General features: G+C 38.8%; 1 protein-coding gene and 1 pseudogene across 4 annotated transcripts in view; one reads left to right on the forward strand and one right to left on the reverse strand.

Annotated features, from left to right (window-relative positions):
* Nucleotides 1–23,988, reverse strand: part of SEC24B (SEC24 homolog B, COPII coat complex component) — a 94,687-nt gene that overhangs the window by 48,140 nt on the left and 22,559 nt on the right. For all 4 annotated transcript variants that reach the window (XM_054726691.1, XM_054726690.1, XM_054726693.1 and 1 more), the window contains exons 2-3: nt 22,687–23,436; nt 8,467–8,640 (exon numbers count right to left, since the gene is read on the reverse strand). In XM_054726691.1, coding sequence (XP_054582666.1) covers nt 8,467–8,640; nt 22,687–23,436 — 924 coding nt within the window. The remainder of the gene's footprint in view (nt 1–8,466; nt 8,641–22,686; nt 23,437–23,988) is intronic.
* On the forward strand, nt 3,495–4,025 carry LOC103295146 (ragulator complex protein LAMTOR1-like; annotated as a pseudogene).

Below are 23,988 nucleotides of genomic sequence, written 5' to 3' on the forward strand. Positions count from 1 at the left end.
ACATAGTTCTGTGCTATCAGCAGATGTTCAAAAAAAGGGTGTGTATGTGTATGGGGGGGGGTGGGGGTGGTGGTAATTAATTGTGGCCCTGCAAGTGTGGCAATTACAGAATAGTGTATTTTCTGAGATGGCCAATCATCTCAGCTTCAGTCTATTGCCTGCACGTGAGTCTCAAGTAGATCAATGAAGTAGGTCAAGAGAAGGCAGAGTCTGTAGAAAAGGCACAACAGCTGGTAACTGTATAATACTTGCCTTTAAAATTTTGATTGGGTATATTTATTATTTAATTAATGTGGCAAAATCAAGACTTAAAACACTAACATCCACAGAAATTTTAAGAGGGAAAATAATCTTAATTAAAAATGAAAACACTTTATAAGTAAGAACAAGCCCCCTGTAAGGAAAATCTTACAGCTCAGCTTGAAAAAAGAAAAACCTAGAAACTGTGTGAATTTTCAAGAGCATTTCACAATACTGGAAACACAATGTAGCCTGGCCTCATCCAAATCCCATGGCAGCTCCCTGATGCTCTCTCCATTGTTTCTTTCAGGTGACCTTTTAAATTAGCATGGATAAACATAACTATGTCTATAGTAAGAAAAAAACTATTCAAGAGTAACATCTGAGCTGAGAAGAGAATAAAGGTTAAACTGTACATGTGTGATCTCCTCACCCTGACTAAAAAAGTCATGAAAAAAATCAGCTAGCTTTGCTGAAACATCTTCTAAATATAGGTAAAATGGCAGTTATGATAAATTCATCTGAGAAATTAAAATCAATTTAAGTAATTTCAGAAAATATAAGAAATAAGCTTGATACCTTAAAAGACCAAATTCAGAGGGGCATATTCCTCTAATAAAAGCCTAGCTAAGATGAAAATTTGACTAATATTAGACCTTAGGTTAGATATACTAGGAAGTTTACAAGTTAATATACATTTACAGTAAAAAAGTTTTATAGAAAGAAATTCTTCAATTTAAGGACTTCCTTAAAATGAAGTACTTCCGAGTGTTGGGAGCCAGGTGTCATGCAGGATGTGCCAGGAGCAGTGGCTACAGGGCGAGGTGGTAGCTTTCGACTAGCAGTCCAAAAGGCTGGCTTTAAAATGTCCCTCTTCCAGTGGAAAGCCCGACCATCCAGACATCCTGCTATAAACTTACCGCATGTTTCAGAAGTGGAAATAATTAATGACAGAACAGAAACCCCACCTCCCCTAGCTTCACTCAATGTTAGTAAGGATGGGAACTATACCTGTTTTGTTTATCACTGAATATACAGAGCCTTGCACAGACAGAAAATGGAAGAGATGGCCTTTTAAAGGAAATACTAAATTCCAGTCCAACTAGAGGTTTGAACTAGCAACTGGAGATGAGCCTGCTTTGCTTTCTATTGGCAGTTCACTGCAGGCTAAGAAGTCCTATGCCTATCCATGGCAGTGGGATGTAAGAGGAAGCTTGAAAGAGGACAGTGGAGTTGCGGAAGGTGGAAGTTTTGAATACCTCTTAAAATGCTCCAAACTTTCTGACTATACGACAAAAGCATTTAAATAAAAGTACAAAAGCACACCAAAGCCAATCATAAAAAAAAAAAAAGATGTGCTAAATGTAATTAGCACTGCACTTTAGAAAGTACACATACAGGATGAGGCAAAATAGGTCTAAAATAACACAATAATTAATAAATAATAATCAGGAAAAAAAAATCAGAGGAGAATCCATTATTTTCATGATTGAATGAATATGTAGGTTGTTGACTCTGTAACTAATCAAAGGAATCAAAAGTACAGGGACACCATAACATTATAAGATAAATATTTCCTTCTCTCTTCAGATTTAATCAATAAAAATAGATTTATTTATTATCAGAAAAATATCCAATACTTAATTGGAAGCAAATAAAATGTCTATCAAATAATTAAAAATTATAAAACAATGACACTGCACTGGAACAAATTTACGAATAAGAAAGACTAATATTATTACTCATCATAATATCATGTTAGATTATATTATAGTTGTCAACTATACTATATTAACAGAATGTCAGCCAGCATACTCAAAACATTAATTTCCTGCAAAAAGATTCAATGCTTTATAAGAAGTGTTGGAGATGAAAGTATTAAGATTTAAGCCCTTCCCCAAATGTGACTAAAATGCTCAGAATTGAGCCTTCCTTTCCTTGTTCAAGTATACTTTGTTTAAAAAGCTTGGTGATGGTAATGGCACAAGAATATGACATTTTATTTAATCCACAGAGGAATGTAAAGAGCTCCAGAATATCAGCCAATCCGTATTAAGTGCCCTTCTCTAGATTAGATCCATCCAGTACATACAAACTGCACTAAATGAGTATGCAGAGCTCACCCCAAAACCCACTGCAAAAATGTACAAGGAGTATCTTCCATCCCACCATGCCCAACACCATCAAATGGGGAGGGAATGCTATATCCTAACTTATTCTGTCTAAATTAGAACTTCCAAGGTATGACTATTAAACCAAGAAGCAAGAAGTCTGCAAGAATCTGACATTATGAAGAGTTCTGTAATTAACAGGGCTCCAATATCTTAAAAAGGACATTTGGTTTAAACTACCCATCATTAAAGTACCGTCAGGCAAAACTCTCCAGGAGACCATATCCTTGGGGATGCTTAATAAAAGGCTTCTTCACTGTTCCCTAGGAACAGCTACATTGGAAATAAATAAAACTAGTCTTAAGAGAACAAATCCCTGGTGAGGTTAGCTTTTGTAAATTCAAAAGTTCAGACTTTGGAGCAACTGTTATCTTTCCTAAACTGGTCTTCAAACGACGTACTCATACTATATAACTTTCCAAGGTTTTCAGGGAATCAATTACCATAGTCCTCTCTTTCCTAAAACTTACTCACCTAAGAAAGTGCCTGTGTTAACAACAGCCTTTCTCTCCCTTTACAAAGGAAACACTTATTCTGAATTTATCCTAAATCTTACTATAATGCATTTCCCTGAGATATAAAAATCTCAGGCGCTAAAGGGAAAACATACCCCCTTCCTTAAATTATTAGTCAAAGCACCCTAAACCTATGGACTTTCTTTTACCTTGCCATACATGTTTCAGTTAATTAAAGATGAAACCTTACAAATAGGGTTGGTTTTCACTGGAATATTCTTTTCTTTTTTAAAAAATATATTTTATTGATTTTTTGTACAGAGAGGAAGGGAGAGGGACAGAGAGCTAGAAACATCAAAGAGAGAGAAACATCGACCAGCTGCCTCCTGCACACCCCCTACCCGGGATGTGCCCGCAACCAATGTACATGCCCTTGACCGGAATCGAACCTGGGACCCTTCAGTCCGCAGACCGACGCTCTATCCACTGAGCCAAACCGGTTTCAGCCACTGGAATATTCTTAATTCAGAAATATTGAAAAATGAATGCATTTAATAATTCTGGATTGCTGCCACGGGTCACGTGACCGGAAGGGCTCCTTATGGACGCTGTCCCTCCTCACGGCCTGAGCGCCCGGCCCGACCCCGGCCATGGGGTGCTGCTACAGCAGCGAGAACAAGGACTCGGACCGAGAGGAGCGGAAGCTGCTGCTGGACCCTAGCAGCCGCCCCACCAAAGCCCTCAATGGAGCCGAGCCCAATTACCACAGCCTGCCTTCCGCTCGCACAGATGAGCAGGCCCTGCTCTCCTCCATACTTGCCAAGACAGCCAGTAACATCATTGATGTGTCTGCTGCAGACTCCCAGGGCAGGGAGCAGCATTAGTACATGGACAGGCAAGGCAGTACAGCACCGGCCTGACCCATTGGAAGAAGCTGCCGCCACTGCCATCTCTCACCAGTCAGCCCCACCAAGTGCTGGCCAGCGACCCCTCCCCTTCTCCGACCTGCAGCAGGTCTCCAGGATAGCTGCTTATGCCTACAGTGCACTTTCTCAGATCCGTGCGGATGCAAGCGAGGAGCTGGTTGTACAATTTGGGATCCCATGAAGACAGTGGTCCTTGGACAGCTCTTCTTCTCCTCTCTTCACCCCGCCTCCCCTGGCCCAGCGTCACCATGGCTTACAGTACCCTGACCTGCTACTAATCACAGAGAAGAATGTGGAGGAGGAGGAGGAGAAGAGCGAGGCTAGAAGCCTGGACAAGTGAGGATGGAGCAAGAGAGGGTAGAACCATTTGGGACTGGCCTTCAAAGCCCTGGCCAGGGGTGGGGTGGGGGTCAAAAGGACAGGGCCTGGTAGGTCTTTCACTGTCACTGTGAGAGTGATCACTAGGGGGCTATGAAGGCCCCTTTCCCACTCTTTCTCTTGGCCTCACTCTTTGCCCCTCTCCGACTTGGTGCTTACAGGCACCTCACTAGGGTTTGTGACCAGTGTCTGGACGAGATTGAATTTGAATGAATTGAGTTTGTATTTCTAGAACCCTGGGTTTTTACATGTTTGGGTTTTGTTGTTGTTGTTTTTTGTGGGTTTTTTTTTTTTTTGGGGGGGGGAAGGGGTTATCTCCCTTGATAAAGGAAATGTATTCATCAAAAAATAAAAATAAAAAAAATAATTCTGAATGGATGGGGTCCCCAATTATTACTATCAAACAACCCATTACTTTTGAAAGAATCCCATGAGAACAAAGCAAAACAGTAAGAAATACTGACTATATAAACAGCAGGATATTATAGATAAAGATTGGGATTCTGAGTTCAATTCTAGGTGCTACCACTACTTACAAGTTGTGTGTCCTTGGGCAAGTTACTAATCTTTCTGCTCTTCATTTACATGATCTGTAAGTGGGGTAATAACTACCTCAAATAGTTATTTTGAGGATGAACTAAATTAATATACATATTTCAAATCTTAGAATGGTGCCTGAAATATACTAAATATTATGTAAATAGAAGTTATTTAAAAACAAGTTTTTTGTGTGTAAATTTAATAAAAAACAATTATTTTCAGCTATTCTTAATACTTATCTCTGGGATAAGTCATTAGAAAAAAGAACTTTCCATCAACCTGAGTAGTATCCTTCGTAATATTAATTCATTTTTTTAAATTTAATAAATCTTTATTGTTAAGATTATTACAATTGTTCCTCTTCCCCCCCCCCATAGCTCCTCTCCACCCTGTTCTCACCCCACCCTCTGCCCTTACCTCCCCCACACTGTCCTCATCCATAGGTGTACGATTTTTGTCCAGTCTCTTCCAGCACCCCCTACACCCCTTTCCCCCAGAGAATTGTCAGTCCACTCCCTTTCTATGCCCCTGATTCTATTCTATTCACAAGTTTATTCTGTTCCTCAGATTTTTAATTCACTTGTTGATAGATAAGTATTTGTTGTTCATAATTTTTATCTTTACCTTTTTCTTCTTCTTCCTCTTAAAGAGTACCTTTTCAGCATTTCATCTAATACTGGTTTGGTGGTGATGAACTCCATTAGCTTTTTCTTGTCTGTGAAGCTCTTTATCTGACCTTCCATTCTGAATGATAGCTTTGCTGGGTATAGTAATCTTGGTTGTAGGTTCTTGCTATTCATCACTTTGAATATTTCTTGCCACTCCTGTCTGGCCTGCAGTTTCTGTTGAGAAATCAGCTGACAATCGTATGGGTGCTCCCTTGTAGGTAATTAACTGTTTTTCTCTTGCTGCTTTTAATATTCTCTCTTTGTCTTCTGCCCTTGGCATTTTAATTATGATGTGTCTTGGTGTGGTCCTCTTTGGATTCCTTTTGTTTGGGGTTCTGTGCGCTTCCTGGACTTGTAAGTCTATTTCTTTCACCAAGTGGGGGAAGTTTTCAGTCATTATTTCTTCAAGTAGGTTTTCAGTATCTTGCTCTCTCTCTTCTTCTGGCACCCCCATAATTCTGATGTTGGTACACTTGAAGTTGTCCCAGAGGCTCCTTACATTATCTTCAAATTTTTGGATTATTTTTTCTTTTGCTTTTCCGGTTAAGTGTTTTTGGTTGAGTGTTTGTTCCATCCAGGGTCCCATCTCAGATATAAGACAGGAATTACCTGTATTTCATATTAAAAGCTACAATTCCAGTATCTCCAGTATTATCTTTTCCTGTTACTTATTCTAACAAGGAGCGTTTCTTAGGTAAATCAAGAGTTTAAATGCCAACAACAACAACAAATTCAGCCTCATTTTATAGAAAGAGCACAAGGACAGAAGGTCTGAGTTAAAAATCTTTTACTCTGCTACTTACTAATTTATAATTTGGACAGGTTATGTAATTATTTTGTGAATCTCACTTTTCTCATATCTGGCACATTAATAAGTGCTCAATAAGCTCATTCTCTTTTCAAATCTACTTAGTAAGAAAAGTAATTAAGATTATTTTGGGAAAAAGTGGTATATGATACAGTAAGATAATACCATGTATTTAAAAAGTAAAATGGTCAAAAAGAAATTATAAAAGGGAAAAAAATAGCAGGGGATGCCCTAGTCTGCTTGGTTCAGTGGATAGAGTGTTGACCCAAGGACTGAAGGGTCCCTGTTCGATTCTGGTCAAGGGCACATACCTGGGTTGGAGGCTCAACCTCCATCCCTAGTCGGGGCACATGTTAGAGGCAACCAATCAATGTGTGTCTCTCACATTGATGTTTCTCTGTCTCTCTCCCTTCCACTCTCTCTAAAAATAAATAAATAAATAAATAAATAAAAAATAAATAAATGGAAAAAATATTCTCAGGTGAGGATTAATAACAACAAAAAATGAAATGAATCATCAATGCAGATGAAAGACACAAAAAGATACCATTCGTTCAGTTAGGGCTTCAACCTACCCTTACTCATGACAAGCAAAACTTTCCTATCAGCCTTTCACTTATAAGTGAAACACTTATAAGGCAAACACTTATAAAAACTAGATTCTGCTCTGGCCGATTGCTTAGGGGTTAGAGCACTGGCCCAAAGATGAAAGGGTTTCAAGTTCGACTCCAGGGAAAGGGCATGTACCTCGGTTGTTCGATGGAGGCAAACAATTGATGTCTCTCTCTTATGTCGATGTTTCTCTCTCTCTTTCTTCCCCCACTTCTTCCCTCCCTTTCACTCTATCTGAAAATCAACGGGGGGGGGGGGGGGGGGGGGAATCCTCAGGTGAGGATTAAAAAGACACACAACTAGATTCTATTCCCAATATACCCACTGGCTGGTTGGGAATCAATGGACACTCATTGGTGCTGGAATTGGTTTTCCTATAAAACCAAATAACAAAATTTATAATATACTAGAAGCCCGATGCAGGAAGATTTGTGCAAGAATGGGCCTTCCTTTCCCTGGCTGCCGGCACCGCCTTTCCGCTCCAGCCCTGGAGCCACCTTTCTGCTCAGGCCCCGCTTTCCCACGCTGCCCAGAGGGCCTGAAAGTGTCCTGCCCCACCCCCTCGGCCATCTTTGTTGGGCTAATTTGCATACTCACTCCTGATTGGCTGGTGGGTGCTGCGAAGGTATGGTCAATTTGCATCTTTCTCTTTTATTAGTGTAGATAATCTGATTAAATGATCGAAAGGCTTCTGTAGACTACATAAATACTCAACATATACTAGTACAGACAGTGAAATCAGCCTAAGGATTTATGATACTTTTTCTAAGTTTCAAAACATAAGAGAGAGAATTGTTCATATTCAAAATCAGGAGTTATCATTACATAGTGAGTATAGTCCCTAAAATACTACCAATGGTTGCTCTGGAAATATATGTAAATTGTGGATTTCAAAAAATAGTTCAGTTAACTCTTATCAAATGAAAAATACAGTATGTTAACCTGAACCAAAAGTAGATTTGGAATTTTAGTCAGACAGGAAATAATCATGAATACTGCCAAAAGAAAAGACAATGTGGGAAAAGAGGGTCAAAATAATATAATTTAGTTGCCTGTCACTTACTTAACACATGGAGAATATTAAACAAGCAAACAAACAAACTATATTGCTTGTCAATGCTGTGAATGTGGGGTACAATTTCATTTTTACCCCCTCATTCTCAAAATTAGGTCAAAAGCTACTTTCCATTAACAGTAATGACAAAGCACAGAAATCATCATATAGGATATGGAAATACACTAAATAAGGAAATATTGAGCACTTTATTATAAAAGAAACTATAATAACCTTTAAAAAGTAGGAAATAAATTTTCCACAATAGAGGGATGGATTAGTAAATTATAATACACTGACACAATGAATTATTAGCCAGGAAATGGCTATAAAGACTACGTACATAAATGAAGAACTGTGAATAACTTAGTAAATGTAAAAGCAAAATACAAAATAGTCTTTAAACTATGATTGCAATTATACAAAATATAAATCTATAGAGACTAAACGTTAATATATGAAAAAGAAAATAGTTGTGTTGGAACTGAGATTATAAATTACATTTTTTCATATTTTCAAAAAATTGTGGTTATCCAGTTTGACTACCTATTTTAATCAGTATGTATGTATGTATATGTGTGCTACATATATAGTATAATGAATGTCTCCAATACCTTTCTGTTGTAACAGCTCCGATGGCTGTGTAACTGAGGCCACAGGTTCAACGAGGTGATTTGCAGTAGGAGGTAATCTTGCTGACGAGGCTCCTGACACAGCAGTGGATACCATTGGGCTGGACTTGGGAGGCTGAACATTTTGTGTGACAGGACAGGACAAAGAATCTGCAACTGAAGAGAAGACTCTATTTCATCCACAACAATAAACTTGAATATATTAAAATACTAAAAAAAGTACTTTATTTGAAGTTCTTATAGAAACTTCAGTAGTATCACATTTATCTTGTATATCTATATCTAGAAAATAAGGTAGTTCAAAGAAATTTAAAAAAAAACCTGAAAACGTCATCACCAAATGTTTTAATAAACTTTAATAAAAAATTTCCTAATTCATTTACCTTCTTAAAAAAAGTAAATCCAAAACAGTTTTTCTTTACGAATAAATGATCACTATTATTAATTACTGTACTATGCAACAGTATCTCAGGAAGATGAAAGGAAGTATTTGCTTCTACAGTAAGCAATGTGGCTCATGAACTCCACAAATGTTCCTAGTACCAGCTCAGATCTTTTTGTATTGTAAACTGTATCAGTGTAGTGTAAACACTTCTCATTTGCTGTTTCTAATCAGATGCCTCATTTCTAACTAAGGGCCTGATGATAACACTAGGTTTGACTTCTAGAATAAAGTTCATGTGATTCACAGTGGGCCTTTGTTGACAGCTCAAATATCCTGACCTAGGGATACTCTTCAGCCAACCAAGAGATAACATATCAACCTAAGTGTCTCCTGATGGATAATCAGACAAAGAAAATGTGATTATATATACTATACATTTATATACATGCACACTATGTGGGTATATGTGTAAACATACAGTAGATGAATAAACAAAATGTGGTATACACATGGACACACACCAACAGACACACACCCACATGCACACATGGAGGAATATTATTCAAACTTTGTGTATGAGTCACCTGGGCTCTTATTAAAATGTAGGTTCTGATTCACCAGGTCTAGTACAGCCTGGCCTAAGATGCTACATTTTTATCAAGTTTGAGGTGTTTCTGGCCAGTAGACTACACTTTGAATAGGAAGACTTAGGAGTACCTCTACCTGATTTAGATACGTAACACTTCTAGCAAATGATGACATTTGTTTGGCAGACGGGACTAAAGGGACTACTCTGCTCTCTAGGCAGGACAAAGAGCTCTTTTCCTATGGGCTGCTGCAGAGCTAAGATTGCTCAGCCCTTCCTTCCTTCACATCTACATCCGTTCAAGCCATGGTACACACTGTGGGAAGCTCTGCCCTAGAGAAACTTGCAGCACATCTGCACCAGGGACATGTTCATGAATATTCATTCATAGCAGCGCTGTCTGTGAAAACAAAAAATTGGAAACCCAAAAGTCCATTTATAGTGGAAGGCATAAGTAAAGTATGTCCTTCCAATGGACTCCTGAACAGCAGTGAAAATGATGAAAGAATGAACTCCAGAAATGTAACATAGGAAGTCACTGAAGAATGACATGCAGTGTACTATTTTTATAGTTAAAACAAAAACAAGCAAAAATAATGTTTAGAGCAAGCATGTCAAACTCAAAGGCTAACATGAGCCAAATAAACAAGGTTTAAGTTTATGTGGGCCGCAAAAAACAAAAGCTTCAATTTTCATAGAAACGTAGGTTTATTTCGATAGAGACATGCTGAATACAAAGGACTGAAATAAACAAGTAATCATTAACATAAAATAATAGAACATTTTAATAAAAATTAATATTTTCTTGAACATTAACTTACCAGACACTGAATAACTGCACAAATTAATAAGTGTAATGTAAATAAACCTATTTTTCTTGTTCTCTGAAAGCAAAATATTTTCTGTTGCGCACACCAAACAAATCAGTGCAAGACTAATGACGTGGCAATCGGCTGCTAAAATATTTGCTGCTGATATTAGTGGAGAGAAATGGTGCGACTGCACGTAAGGCACTTAAGGGAAATGAATACAACACGATTACAGTAATCAGTCATTAGTGAGCATTGTAGTTCGTTATTAATAATTATGTATAACAGGATATTGTAAAATTTAAGTTATAAAATTTTTATTAAAACATTTCTTACATACTGTTATATTGGCTAGGCCGCAAAAATATTCATTGTGGGGCCGCATGCGGCCCGTGGGCTGCAAATTTGACATGCTTGGTTTAGAAATATTTGTATGTGTGAGTTAATGAGTATTTCATTTATTATGTTTTTATGTATGTACACATAAATATGTTCACACATATACGTATCATATAAACTTTTATTTTATTAAAGAAAAAGTTTGTAACAAAGAGAGAGTTTAATTAGACTACCCTTTAATAGGAAGGAGCCAGGCAAGTTCAAGGGATTGAAAGAAGGCCCAAGAAGCCAGAGAACCACTGTAGGATGAGGCTAGGGACTTAAGCTCACTCAGGGCTTTGATGACCATGTTTAGAAGTTTTTCTTGGCTCTGGCTGGATAACTCAGTTTGTTGGAATGTCATCCCGTACATCAAAAGGTTGTGGGTTGAATTCCCAGTCAGGGCACATACCTAGGTTGTGGGTTCAATCCCGTTAAGGCATGTAAGGGAGGCAACCGATAGATGTTTCTTTCTCTCTCTGCCTTCCTCTCTCTCTAAAAGATCAATATAAACATATCCTCAGGTGAGGATAAATACAATTTTAAAAAAGACAGCCCATTCTAGTTTTAATTTGCTTTCCCTAATTATTAATGAGGATGAGTATGTCTCATTTAATTTTCTGTCAAATACTTGTTCATGCTTTTTTTCTTGGGTTGTTGGACTTTATTAATTTGTATAGGTTATTTGTGTATTCTGGATAAATACTATAATTTTTTCCCTCTCAGCTAATGCTTTATATCTTTTTGTTTTCTTTATATTGTCTTTTGCTTGTTTGTTAATCCTCACCCAAAGATATTTTTCCATTGATCTTTTAGAGAGAGTGTAAGAGAGAAAGAGAGACAGAGAGAAACATTGATGTGCGAGATAATTGGTTGCCTCCTGCACATGCCCCGACCAAGGCCAGGGCCAGTGAGGAGCCTGCAAGCAAGGTATATGCCCTTGACTGGAATCGAACCTGGGATCCTTTGGTCCGCAGGCTGATGCTCTATCCACTCAGCCAAACTGGCTAGGGCTATATTGTCTTTTAGTGAAGAAAAGTTCTTGAGTTCTGGTCAAGGCAGCAGTGTAGGCAAATTTAGTACTTGTCTCCTCCCAAAACCACATCAAAATTACAACTAAACCCAACCACCCCCACAAGGGGGTGATGCCATTGCAAATTGTCCCCTCGAGCAGGAGTTCGACCAGCAGGCAGGCCAGACCTCACCCATGCATGAATTCATGCACTGGGCCTCTTATATAAATATACACTGAGTGGCCAGATTATTAAGCATTCAGAGATCATAATAATCTGACCACTCAGTGTGTGTGTGTGTGTGTGTGTGTGTGTGTGTGTGTGTGTGTGTGTATACGAAAACATGGTTCTTTAAAAGAAATTATAATGACAAAAAGACTTCCCTAATTTTGTGAAGCAAATAGAAATACAATTCCAGGAAGGGCAGAGAGTACCAAATAGAATGAAACCAAAGAGGTCCACATCAAGGCACATCACAATTAAAATGCCAAAGGTTAAAGATGAAGAGAGAATCTTAAAAGCAGCAAGAGAAAAACAATTAATTACCTACAAGGGAGCTCCAATTAAGACTATCAGCTGATTTCGCAACAGAAACTTTGCAGGCTAGAAAGGAGTGGCAAGAAATATTCAAAGACTACAACCAAGATTATTCTACCCAGCAAAGCTATCATTTAGAATCGAAGGACAGATAAAGAGCTTACCAGACAAGAAAAAGCTAACAGAGTATTATATGAAATGTTAAAGGATCTTCTTTAAGGAAAAAAAAAGAAAAGAGCAAAAAATTGAATAATAAAATGGCAATAAATACAAAAAAAAAAAAAAAAGGCTATGAGAACATAACCTTAATATTAATTGTGCTTAATTCTGGGTAAGTAAATTCTGGGTAAACTTTTTCTTTCTTCATAATTTTTCTCCAATTTTCAACTTTTCTGCCATTATTAATTCATTTATTAATTTTTAAAAGTACTTAAAAGTACAGAAAATATAAATGTATTTTGTATAAATCACAATTATGTAAAAAATAACATTAACAGAACTATTAAAAACTATCAAAATGTTAACTTTTCTCAGGGTAGTGATACAATAGATGATTTTTATTCTCTTGCATTTGCTAATCTGTATTTTCCAAAAACATGTTTACATTATCTTTATTATTTTCATAATGGAAAAGTTATTTTTTTAATGAAGTAAAATTCTACCAGAAAAAAAATAGTTCTTACTTAGAAATTAGTCACACTGACCACACTTATTCTTTATGGCTAGCATTGTGTTGTCCTTAAGGAATCCTTCCCCACTCCAAGGTTCCGGAGGTAGTTTATTTTAAAGTGTTGCCTTTGCATTTCAATATTTACTTTACATCTTTACATGTAATTTATTTTATACAGGGAGAATTCACCCTTCAAACTGCTGCTCAAGTATCAAATATCATGGGAAATTTCCTTAAGCTTCATGACTAGTAGGCCAGATGTACTTAAGTACACTCGCTAAGCACCACAATATCTGTTTCACAATAAATAATAATAGCAATTTACATTCATTTGTATTTATTTGAATGTTTGCTTCCCCACAAAGATTTGCAAACTTCATGAGCATAAGGATCAAGTGGTTTTACTCACTATTTTATCTCCCAGCCAGCACTAAAACAATGCCTATCATATAGTTGGCTTCCAAATACTTGCCAAGTGAATGGTGAAAAGTTCTACAAACATCAAGGATCATAAATGCATGCCAGCCAAAAAAAATTGCCCTTTCAAAATAGAATTTGACAGAAAAAAAAGGTGTATAAAACTGGCACTATGAAAAATGAACTGCTATACTACTGTTAATGTATGGACTGTTTAGAGACAACTCGTGATTTAAGAAAAATTAATTTGTGGGGGGGTAAGGGTAATTAAGATAGTTCCCTAGTCAGTTCTTATAGCTCCTTCACATAATGTTCTTTCGAATCTAGGGAGATTAAATAATTCTAAGCTAATACACCACCACCCATTCAAGTTGTTTATGCTAGAAAATTTAAAAGACATCTTTTATTCTTGCATTTCCTTTATAAACTATATCAACAAATCCTTAAAATCACCTCTGTCATCTGCCTTATATTTAAAGGAGTATCAGCCCAATTCATCATCCTTCACTAATTTTAGTAATCCCATCCTAGCTTTACTCCTGTCTCCAAGTTCTTCCTACTCCAGTCTATCTATCACACTGCTCATAGAAGAAAAGTTCTGAAATACAAATCTGACAGTGTCACCACCTTGCTTAAAACTGATGGCTGCTGGACCACACAGGACCAAGCTTTTAAGTTTTTCTTCCATCAACTCCTCTCACCTTTGTAATGGTACAGCCCAGCAGATCCTAGAAAACTGACACACAAGATAAAATAACCAAAAAGCCAAGATCTGAAGGAAGTGTTCACATAGATCAGGGGTCCTCAAACTACCGCCCGCGGGCCACATGCAGCCCGCCGAGGACATTTATCCAGCCCGCCGGGTGTTTTTGCCGCCGCTGCCTGTCCTGCTTAGCAGTGTGCATAGGAATTTGTTCATAGTGTTTTTTTTTTAAACTATAGTCCGGCCCTCCAACAGTCTGAGGGACAGTGAACTGGCCCCCTGTTTAAAAAGTTTGAGGACCCCTGACATAGATAATCATCTCATATTCTGAGCTTAGAGAAGGAGTTTAAATGTAGAAAAATTTACAATTGGGAGGTACAAAGTTGAAGAAAGATGATAAGGTTCAAGAGTAGCTTTGGAAAAACTGAAGAGTGTAAGGAGCAAAATTGTTATTCCCATGTTACAACTCTGCAACTTCACAAGTTTCCAAAGCTGAAAATAATCTCTTTACTGTACTATTTATACCTCTAATAATGTAGCTTCTAATTTATTTCTAACTTGGATTTCTTTGTCTAGATAATCGTCTCCTACAGGTATTTATTTTGCTTTTCCTTAGGCATGTCAGCACCCTAAGATAATACATATGATATTACCTTAGCAGTGATTATGTTAGTGTAATATATGCTGTAGATTTTTATACAATGAATATGTAAATGTTTATTATTATTTTTATACTAGAGGCCCGGTGCACGAAATTCATGCACGGGGCGGCGGGAGGAGGAGGGGGGTGTCCCTCAGCGCAACCTGCACCCTCTCCAATCTAGGAGCCCTCAGGGGATGTCCTACTGACGGCTTAGGCCCGCTCCCCATGGTTCTCTGCTGAGAACCTGCCTGCTCGATGCCACTGCAGGCCCTGATGTCTGCTCTCTGTGGATCTGCCTGCTTGATGCCACTGCAGGCCCTGATGTCTGCTCTCTGCGTGGGCCTGCTTGCCTGTCGCTGCAACAGCCAGGGGTAAGCAGGGCCCTGCTGTCTGCTCTACACGAGGGCCTGCTAGCCCCTTGGCGCCATGGTGAGGGGCAAGCAGTGTCCTGCTCTGTGCTCGCCGCAAGGGACTGGGGCACTGCTTGCCCTTCACTCCAGTGGCGAGGGCTTAAAGGATTGAGGGACTCCGGTGGTGCCGAGGGGACTGGGCACCGCCATCTTGTGGCTATGGACACCGCTTTCTTTGTTGTGAAGTGACAGTCAATTTGCATATTCCACCTTTATTAGATAAGTGGCTTTTAATGGTTCTTGTTTTATACAATTGTACATTAATCACAGTATTATTTTGTAATATGCTGTAATATGTGATCCTTGTTAAGCAAGACTTAGTAAACATCATTTTAATAAGAATAATTTTTCTGACAAAATTCTAGGTCTTGGCAACAAGATTTATCTTGCTGATTTTAAAAATGATGTGCTTTTTCATATACCATGCTCATGGACAGAAAGAATTAACATCACTAAAATGTCCATACTACCCAAAACCATCTATAGATATAATGCAATCCCTATCAAAATACCAATGGTATTTTTCACAGAAATAGAACAAATAATTCTAAAATTTATATAGAACCACAAAAGACCTCTATAGTAATAGTAATAGTAATCAGAATGGCAATGGAGCAAAATAAGAGTCCAGAAATAAACCCAACCCTATATGCTTAATTAACCTATGACAAAAAAGTCAAGAATATACAATGGAATAAAGATAATCTATTCAATAAATGGACATATTTTAAAAAATGGACAGAAGATGCCCTGGCCAGTGTTGCTCATGGGTTCGAATCCTGGTCAAAGGCACATGCCTGGGTTGCAGCCTAAGTTGCAGGTTCAATCCTCAGCCCCCGTTGGGGTGTGTGCAGGAGGCAAAACTAGACTGATACATCCAAAAAAGAAACGACTACTTTCTTACACCATATACAAGAAAAATCTCAAAAATAGATTAAAAGACTTAAATATAAGACCCAAAACCACAGAACTCCTTGAAGAAAACATAGGCAGTAAACTCTGACACTGCATCTTAGTAATATATTTTTTTCTGATAAATCTCTTTAGGCAAGGGAAACAAAAAAATAAAACAAATGGGACTACAACAAAGAGTATTTGGCCCTAACTGGTTTGGCTCAGTGGATAGAGCGTCGGCCTGCGGACTCAAGGGTCCCGGGTTTGGTTCCGGTCAAGGGCATGTACCTTGGTTGTGGGCATATCCCCAGTGGGGGGTGTGCAGGAGGCAGCTGATAGATGTTTCTCTCTGATTGATGTTTCTAACACTCTATCCCTCTCCCTTCCTCTCTGTAAAAATAATCAATAAAATATATATATTTTTTTAAAAAGAGTATTTGCACAGCAAAGGAAATCATCAATAAAACACCAAGACAACCTACCAATTGGGAGAAGATATTTGCCAATGATATATCCAGTAAGAGTTAACATCCAAAATTTATAAGGAAATCATACAACTTACCATCCAAAAATAAACAATCCAATTAAAAAATGAACAGAAAACGCACAGCCCGCCTTTGGCGGATTCTGGGGTTTCTGTGAATGTTCACGAGCTGTGACGTGTTTTTACGCGGCCACCTGAGGTGGAGCTGGCCACAGGCCGGCCCACGCCGTCTCAGATGCCCAGTGAAGCCACTGACGTGAGTGAGGGAGGGCTTTTCATTTGATCTCCATCAATAAAGTGGCCTTTCTGACAAATAAAAATTAATAAAATAAAAAAAAAATGAACAGAAGCCCAAACCAGTTTGGCTCAGTGGATAGAGCGTTGGCCTGGGGACTGAAGGGTCCTAGGTTCGATCCCGATCAAGGGGCATGTACCTTGGTTGCGGGCACATCCCCAGTAGGGGGTGTGCAGGAGGCAGCTGATTGATGTTTCTCTCTATCCCTCTCCCTTCCTCTCTGTAAAAAAATCAATAAAATATATATTTTAAAAAATGGACAGAAGATGCCCTGGCCAGTGTTGCTCATGGGTTCGAATCTTGGTCAAAGGCACATGCCTGGGTTGCAAGCCTAAGTTGCAGGTTCAATCCTCAGCCCCCGTTGGGGTGTGTGCAGGAGGCAAACAATTGATGTGTCCTTCCCACATCAAAGTTTCTCTCTCTCCCCCTATTCCCTCACTTCCACTCTCTAAAAATTGATGGAAAAACAATATCCTCTCATGAGGATTAAAAAAAAAAAATGAAAAAAGAAAAGAAAATGGACAGAAAACCTGAACAGACACTTCTCCAAAGAGGACAGAGAGATGCCAATAGACATATGAAAAGATGCTCAATGTCACTAATCATCAGAGGAACGCAAATCAAAACCACAATAAGGTATCAACTCACACCTGTCAGAATGGCTATCATCAATACATCAACAAACAGTAAATATTGGGGAAGGTACGTAGAAAAGGAACCCTTGTGCATTGTTGGTGGAATTGCAAATTGGTGCAGCCACTATGGTAAACAGTATAAAGTTTGCTCCCAAAATTAAAAATAGAACTACCTTATGACCCACAAATTCCACTTCTGGGTATTTATTTGAAGAAATCCAAAACACTAATTTGAAAAGATATGTGCAGCCCTACATTCACTGCAGCATTATTTACAATAGCCAAGATATAGAAGCAATCTAAGTGCCCATCAACAGACGATTGAATAAAGAAAATGTGGTGCATATATACACTAGAATATTAAGCCATAAAAAAGAAAGAAATCTTATCATTTGTGACAACTTAGGTTAACACTGGTGGTCTTGATCCGATATCTAGAAGGGTTCAGCAATCTGGAGAAGCGTTGTGCGTAAATTAATAAAGAGCCCAGAGATGAAACATAATTTTGAAAGGCATACTGGGGAGTCAGAGAAAGACTTAGCTAAAGGAACTAAGTTCTCCTTGTCTCAGGACCCCTTGCTTTTTATTAACACAATTTGTCCTAAGGCAAGGTGGAGATATACACATTAAAGGGTGCAGTTAGGTACAGAATCCATTGTCAGATTGTCAGGTTTGTGATAAATTGCTTTCGGGTGTTCAGGTGTTTGGCCAACAGGAGGCAATAACATGTAGACTGAGATGCCCTGAGCTGTCTGGCAGCAAGCAATCATCCTTTTCAGGTTTGGGGAAATGCCTTTAGCCATTCCCAACAGGTGATAACATATGCGACTCAGCCCTTGTTGAGTCCCCAAGTTCCATCAACCTTCTGATGAAACTCTTGCAATTATGACATGCTGGAACTGGCTTCCGGCAATAGGTGGACCTAGAGGTTATTATGCTAAGAAAAATAAGTAAAACAGAGAAAGACAAATACCATGTGATTTCACTTATATGTGGAATCTAAAGAACAGAAAAAATAAAACATACTTAGATACAGAGAACTGATTGTTGCCCGATGGGAGGGGGGTCTGGGGGCTGCTTGAAAAATTTAAAGGGATTAAGAAGCACAAATTGATAGTTACAAAACAGTCATGAGGATGTAAAGTTCAGCATAGGGAATACAGTCAATAATATTGTAATAACAATGTATGGTGCCAGGTGAATACTAGTCTTCTGGGGCCGGAGGTGGGTATGGGGGGCGGGTGGCAATCACTTCGTAAATTACATAAATGTCTAACCACTATGCTGTATACCTGAAATTAATATAACACTGAATACCAACTGTAATTGAAAAAAAAATACAATTTTAAAACAAAGAATAAAAAAATTTTAAGAAAATGACTTTAAATTAATCTACAGTTCCAGTATTCATCTTGCTGTCAAAAAAGGGTACCTTTATATGCCAAAGTCACACACTCAACCAACTTCACCTAAAGCTAAAAAAGAGCTTCTGAACTTTGATAATCTGAACTACAGTGACAGCTTAAAAAAATTTTAATGGCCTATTAGCCAAAATTTTACTCTGAGTTAATAACCAAACATAGCATCCAAAACATACATACTTGGGATACATTTTAATAAAATAATCTGAAGATTTAGTGCTAAATTATACTAACATGATTTTCTAAAATAAAGAGGCAAATGAGATAACATTTAAAGGTCTTTTTATTCCATGTTTCCAAATATGAATTCATCAACTGTATAAAAAAGTAACGGCTTATTTTTTATAATCACTTAACTCAGGTTTATGCTTTTGGATCTCCAATCCTTTACAAATTGCTTAAGAAGTTTTACTATGCTTGAAAATGAAACTAGTATAATCAACTAACTTAAAAATGGAATCATTTTGTCAATTACTCAAAGGTTGAATTTCACACAAAACTATGTTTAATACCTAAGATTCTAATTTTAATCTGACAATAATTTAAGAGTTCCAAAACAATTAAGTCGCCTGTCTTTCTAGAAAATTAAAATCAGTATTTCCATGGTTTCCAAACCTTGTATTTAAACAAATTCAAGAGTTAGAAGGAAAATTTTAAGTTTTTACTAGAAACACAGTGCCATCTGTCAAATACCTTATGAACTATTACCACTAAAGTTACTTGGGGTACTATGGAAAAAATATTGAGATACATCACCTCACAACGTTTGGAAACTTCTGTAATATTTAATTTTAAAGTAACCTCTTTATTTGTTTTGAAATAACAATCTAAAAGTTTAAGAAAGCAAACAAAAACAGTTTTTAAAAAATCCTCACCCAAGGACATTTTTCCCATTGATTCCAGAGAGAGAGAGCGTGGAGGAAGGGGGAAGGCAGGGAGGGAGAGAGACATCCATTGCTTGCCTGACCCATGTGCCCCGACTGGGGATCCAACCTGCAACCTGGGTATGTGCCCTGACCTGGAATCAAACTGGAGCACCAAATGCACAGGACGACGCTCTCACCACTGAGCACACCAGCCAGGGCAAACACACACACACACACACACACACACACACACACACTTCTTAACACATATTCCTCTTTTTTTGCTAATCCTACCTGAGGATATTATTTCCATTGATTTTTCTTTTTCTTTTTCTTTTTTTTTTAGAGAGAGGAAAGGGGAGAGACACACAAAGAGAAACATCGATGTGCGGGGCTGGGGATCGAGTCTGCAACCGAGGTACGTGCTCTTGACTGGAATTGAACCGGAGACCCTTCAGTCTGAGGGTTGATGCTCTAACCACTGAGAAACCAGTTAAGTCTACACAAATTAACTTCTAAAATTATATTATGGCTTTCACAGTATAGTTCTGGGATTAAAAGAGTGAAAATATATCCCATCTCTCTGCTTAAAAAACCAATTCATACAGTTGTGCAAATACAAGGTAATTTTGTAAATTCCTACTCTTTATTCAATACTAGACGCCCAGTGCATGATTGAATCATGCACGTGTAGGGTCCCCTACATGCTTTTGCTTTTCGCGGTGGAGCTGGGTGCCTGTCCGCTGGTGCACCAGGCCTTTCAGAAGCCTCCGGCTCAGTGGAGGCTTTTGAAAGGCCTGGTGCCAGAGCAGACAGGCACCCAGCTCCCCCACTTCTGATGGTCCGCCGCCGCTGAGGGGGGCTACCCTGCTGTTGAGAGGCGCAGGGGGCGGGAGTCCTGCCCCCTGCGCCTCTCAACAGCAGGGTAGCCCCCCTCAGTGGCAGCGGATCCGTGCCTCTCAATGGCCGGATAGGCCACCCCGAGTCCTGCCCCCCAGCCTCCCGCCGCCCAATCGTGGGCGTAGCGGAGTGATGATAATTTACATGTTACTCTATTATTAGATAGGATTCTTTTTCAATGATAAGCTCTTTCCAATTAGGTATTCTGTTCATCAGCCAAGTGGTCCCATAATTCCCTGATCCTACATGTCAGTATAAATTGGTTCCATCCAGGGTCCCATGTCAGATAGAAGACAGGAATTACCTGTATTTCATTTTTTGTCACGAAAATCACAAAATCCTTAAGTCATAGGGACCTTAGGATAAGCTGATCTGTAAAAGGGCTGCTGAAAGAGGAGAGAAAAAAAACAACAACACAGAATTTCTAGGGGACAGAAAGCTCTGGTTCTGAGAAGGGCAGACTGAGAATTAGAAGAAACTGAGCTCCAGGACAAGCTGTTTCTAACATTAATGACCACAAGCATCCCAACCTGGATAGCTGTCCTCGTGTATAAAACAAAAAGGACTACAGTAGAATTTGGATCTGTTACTGGGCATCCCTTTAGATCAAGCCAGAGATACAGATTCCCAAGATTATCCTGGTCTAGTACAGTAAGCTGGGGGTGAAGATCACAATCTGTGCAAGTGATTGAGGCGCACAGCCAGGTTTGAGAACTGTGACAATGCTTTAAGTTGACTTACTAGTATGCAAGAATCAGTCAATGCTTTTACTAGTAACTCTGACTTGATGTCTACAGGTACAGATGCTATCTTGTTCAGCTACAAACAAACATGCTAAGAATGGTTGAGTGGAAAGACAGAAGAGACACTGAGGAGATCTGGATATACTGAATTCCGCTAGACTGCTTGGTATATGAGAAAAATACCACTTTCTTTGTTTAAACCACTATTAGTTGCTTGAAAAGCTAAAAAGTGTTTCTAAATGACATAGCAATGAAAGAAAATATGATCTCAAGTGTACAATTCAGGTCTAATATTCTAAAGGTCTGGTTTTAAATAACCTAATTGCCCCGGAAGGACTACTTTTCTAGCCTGGCCAGTGTGGCTCAGCAGTTGAGCGTCGGACCCAGGAACCAAGAGTTTGCCGGTTGATTCCTGGTCAGGGCATATGCCTGGGCTGAGGGCTTGATCCCTAACAGGGGTGTGTGCAGGAGGTAGCTGATCAATGAAGTTTTTCTCTCACTGATGTTTCTCTTTCTCTACCCTCACCCTTCCTCTCTCTAAAAATCAATAAAAACATACTTTTCTACAACAGCCCTGACATATGGCTATCCAGATTTTTATGTACAATCTGAAGACATTAAAAAAATACAGCTTTACCAATTCCCATTTTTTTCATACCTCTTCATTCCATTCAAGAGCATGTTCTGTGAAGTTCTCAAGTTCACAAATTGGATTAAAATGAGGATATCCTATGGAAACCCCACACTAAAAAGGCTACATACTTACGTTTATAATTTGTAAACTAATAAATTGAACTACATCTTCGTTTAGGAATGTCAGAAAGACTAACTAAAAAGGTATTGTTCATGCATTTCTCCTCTTGTTCCCCATCCTTTAGCCTAATTTACCAATTTGTAAATAAAAACACACATCAGCTTTAATGTGTAGGAGATCCATCTGTGAAAGTCACCAGCAGGCACCAACAAAGAGAAAGTAGGCTTGTGTATTGCAGCCCATTATCTTTTCTAAAGTGAGTTGGGCTCTGGCTGGCATAGTGACTGTCCCTAAGTTGAATTATTATATATAAAAAAAAGTAGTGACTAACAAAGCATATCCCCAAATGGACCCTTCCATTTGCCCTATATTTAAGTCACATTAAAGACAATTATTGCAGAGGCATAAAACAAATTCATAAATATTGACTGAGATCCCAATCATGTCAAGGAACATGAGGCAGATGGTTGGGTGAAGGGAAAGGACACAGGGAGGTGATGCAAAATACTACAAGAAATAAAGCAAATTAATTACTTAGGTGAGCTAATTTCCAATTTTTCCATTAGGCAGTATCATCTTTAACTCTCAAGAAAATAAAAACCTGGTTGGAAATGCACTGGTTTTCAACCATGCTTTGGTGAACTTTTCATTCAACCTACCGGTATTTGTTGGGTTGTTGTTGGCTGGAGCCAGGGAACCAGTGTGGTTTCGGATGAGATTGTCTTGAGTTGATGGAGGGCCTGAAGCTGACCATGAGGGAGTACTGTATCCCGAAAGACTCTGCTGCTGGTGGTACTGTTGTGATGGTGGAGGTGGAAGTGGTGATGGACGGCTGAGAGCGGTATTTTGACTAGAAAATGAATTATCTCTGACTGGTCTGACAGTTGAAGCATTCTGTGAGGTAAACATTTGTTGCCCATATGGCTCACCAGCAGGCAGAGAGGGATATGAAACACTAGGATATACAGCATTGGAAACAGTTGACACAGCATAGTGGCCACAAGTAGAGGGAAGTCCCTGAGAAACAGCAGAAGAGTTGGCAGAGTACATAGCTGGAACACTATAATGATTCACAAAAGAGGAGTATGGCTGTGAGGCACTCATATACAAATGAGATGCTGGTGATGCGGCACCTTGGAAATATTCTGGAGTGGACCCCACACTGTGAGGGGCAGGAGGAAGTTTGCCATAAACCTGCTCTGCTCCTGGTTGTTGGTTTGTAGTTTTAGGAGTCACCACATTTTGTGTGGATACTGTATAGAAACCAGAGTAGTAATCACCACACTGGCCATCCAACGGCAATGAGGTCATTTTCCCAGATCCTTGAAAGTGATGTCCGGAGGGAATACTACGGCTTTGAGCATACAATTCATAAGCAGATGGAACCGGCATTTGATTCTGTGCTGGACCTGAAAAAGAAAAGCAAATATTTACAGGGATTGGTAAGGAGATAACTAATTTTTAAGAACAGTTCCCACCTAAATGTTGCCCAATTAATTTACTTCTTCATAATCACAAATTGTTTCAAAAGACAGATATATACTGTTATAGATCCACTGTGATAACTAGTCTCCAAAATGGCCTCCAATGATCCTTCCCTCCTAGTCTTCACAACCTCCCACAAAGTATCAGAATTGGGGTGTGTGACCAATGCCATATAGCAAATGGTCTATCACTTCCAATGTTTGCCGGGCAGTGGGTGTTGGCTCTTTCTCTTGGGTCACTCAATCAGGAAGAACCTGCCAAATAGTGACGAGCCATACAGAGAAGTCCATGTGGCGAGGAATTAAACTCTCTGGCCAACAGCCAAAGAGAAACCGAGGCCTGCCAACAACCACATGAATGAATTTGGAAGCACATCTTTCCTACCTAGTCATCTTGAGATTACTACATCCCAGGTGACAGCTTGACTGCAATCTCCTAAGACCCTAAGCCAGAACCCCTCCGGTAGGCCATTTCTA

Source organism: Eptesicus fuscus, chromosome 2 (genome assembly GCF_027574615.1).
Source record: "Eptesicus fuscus isolate TK198812 chromosome 2, DD_ASM_mEF_20220401, whole genome shotgun sequence".
Lineage (NCBI taxonomy): Eukaryota > Metazoa > Chordata > Mammalia > Chiroptera > Vespertilionidae > Eptesicus > Eptesicus fuscus.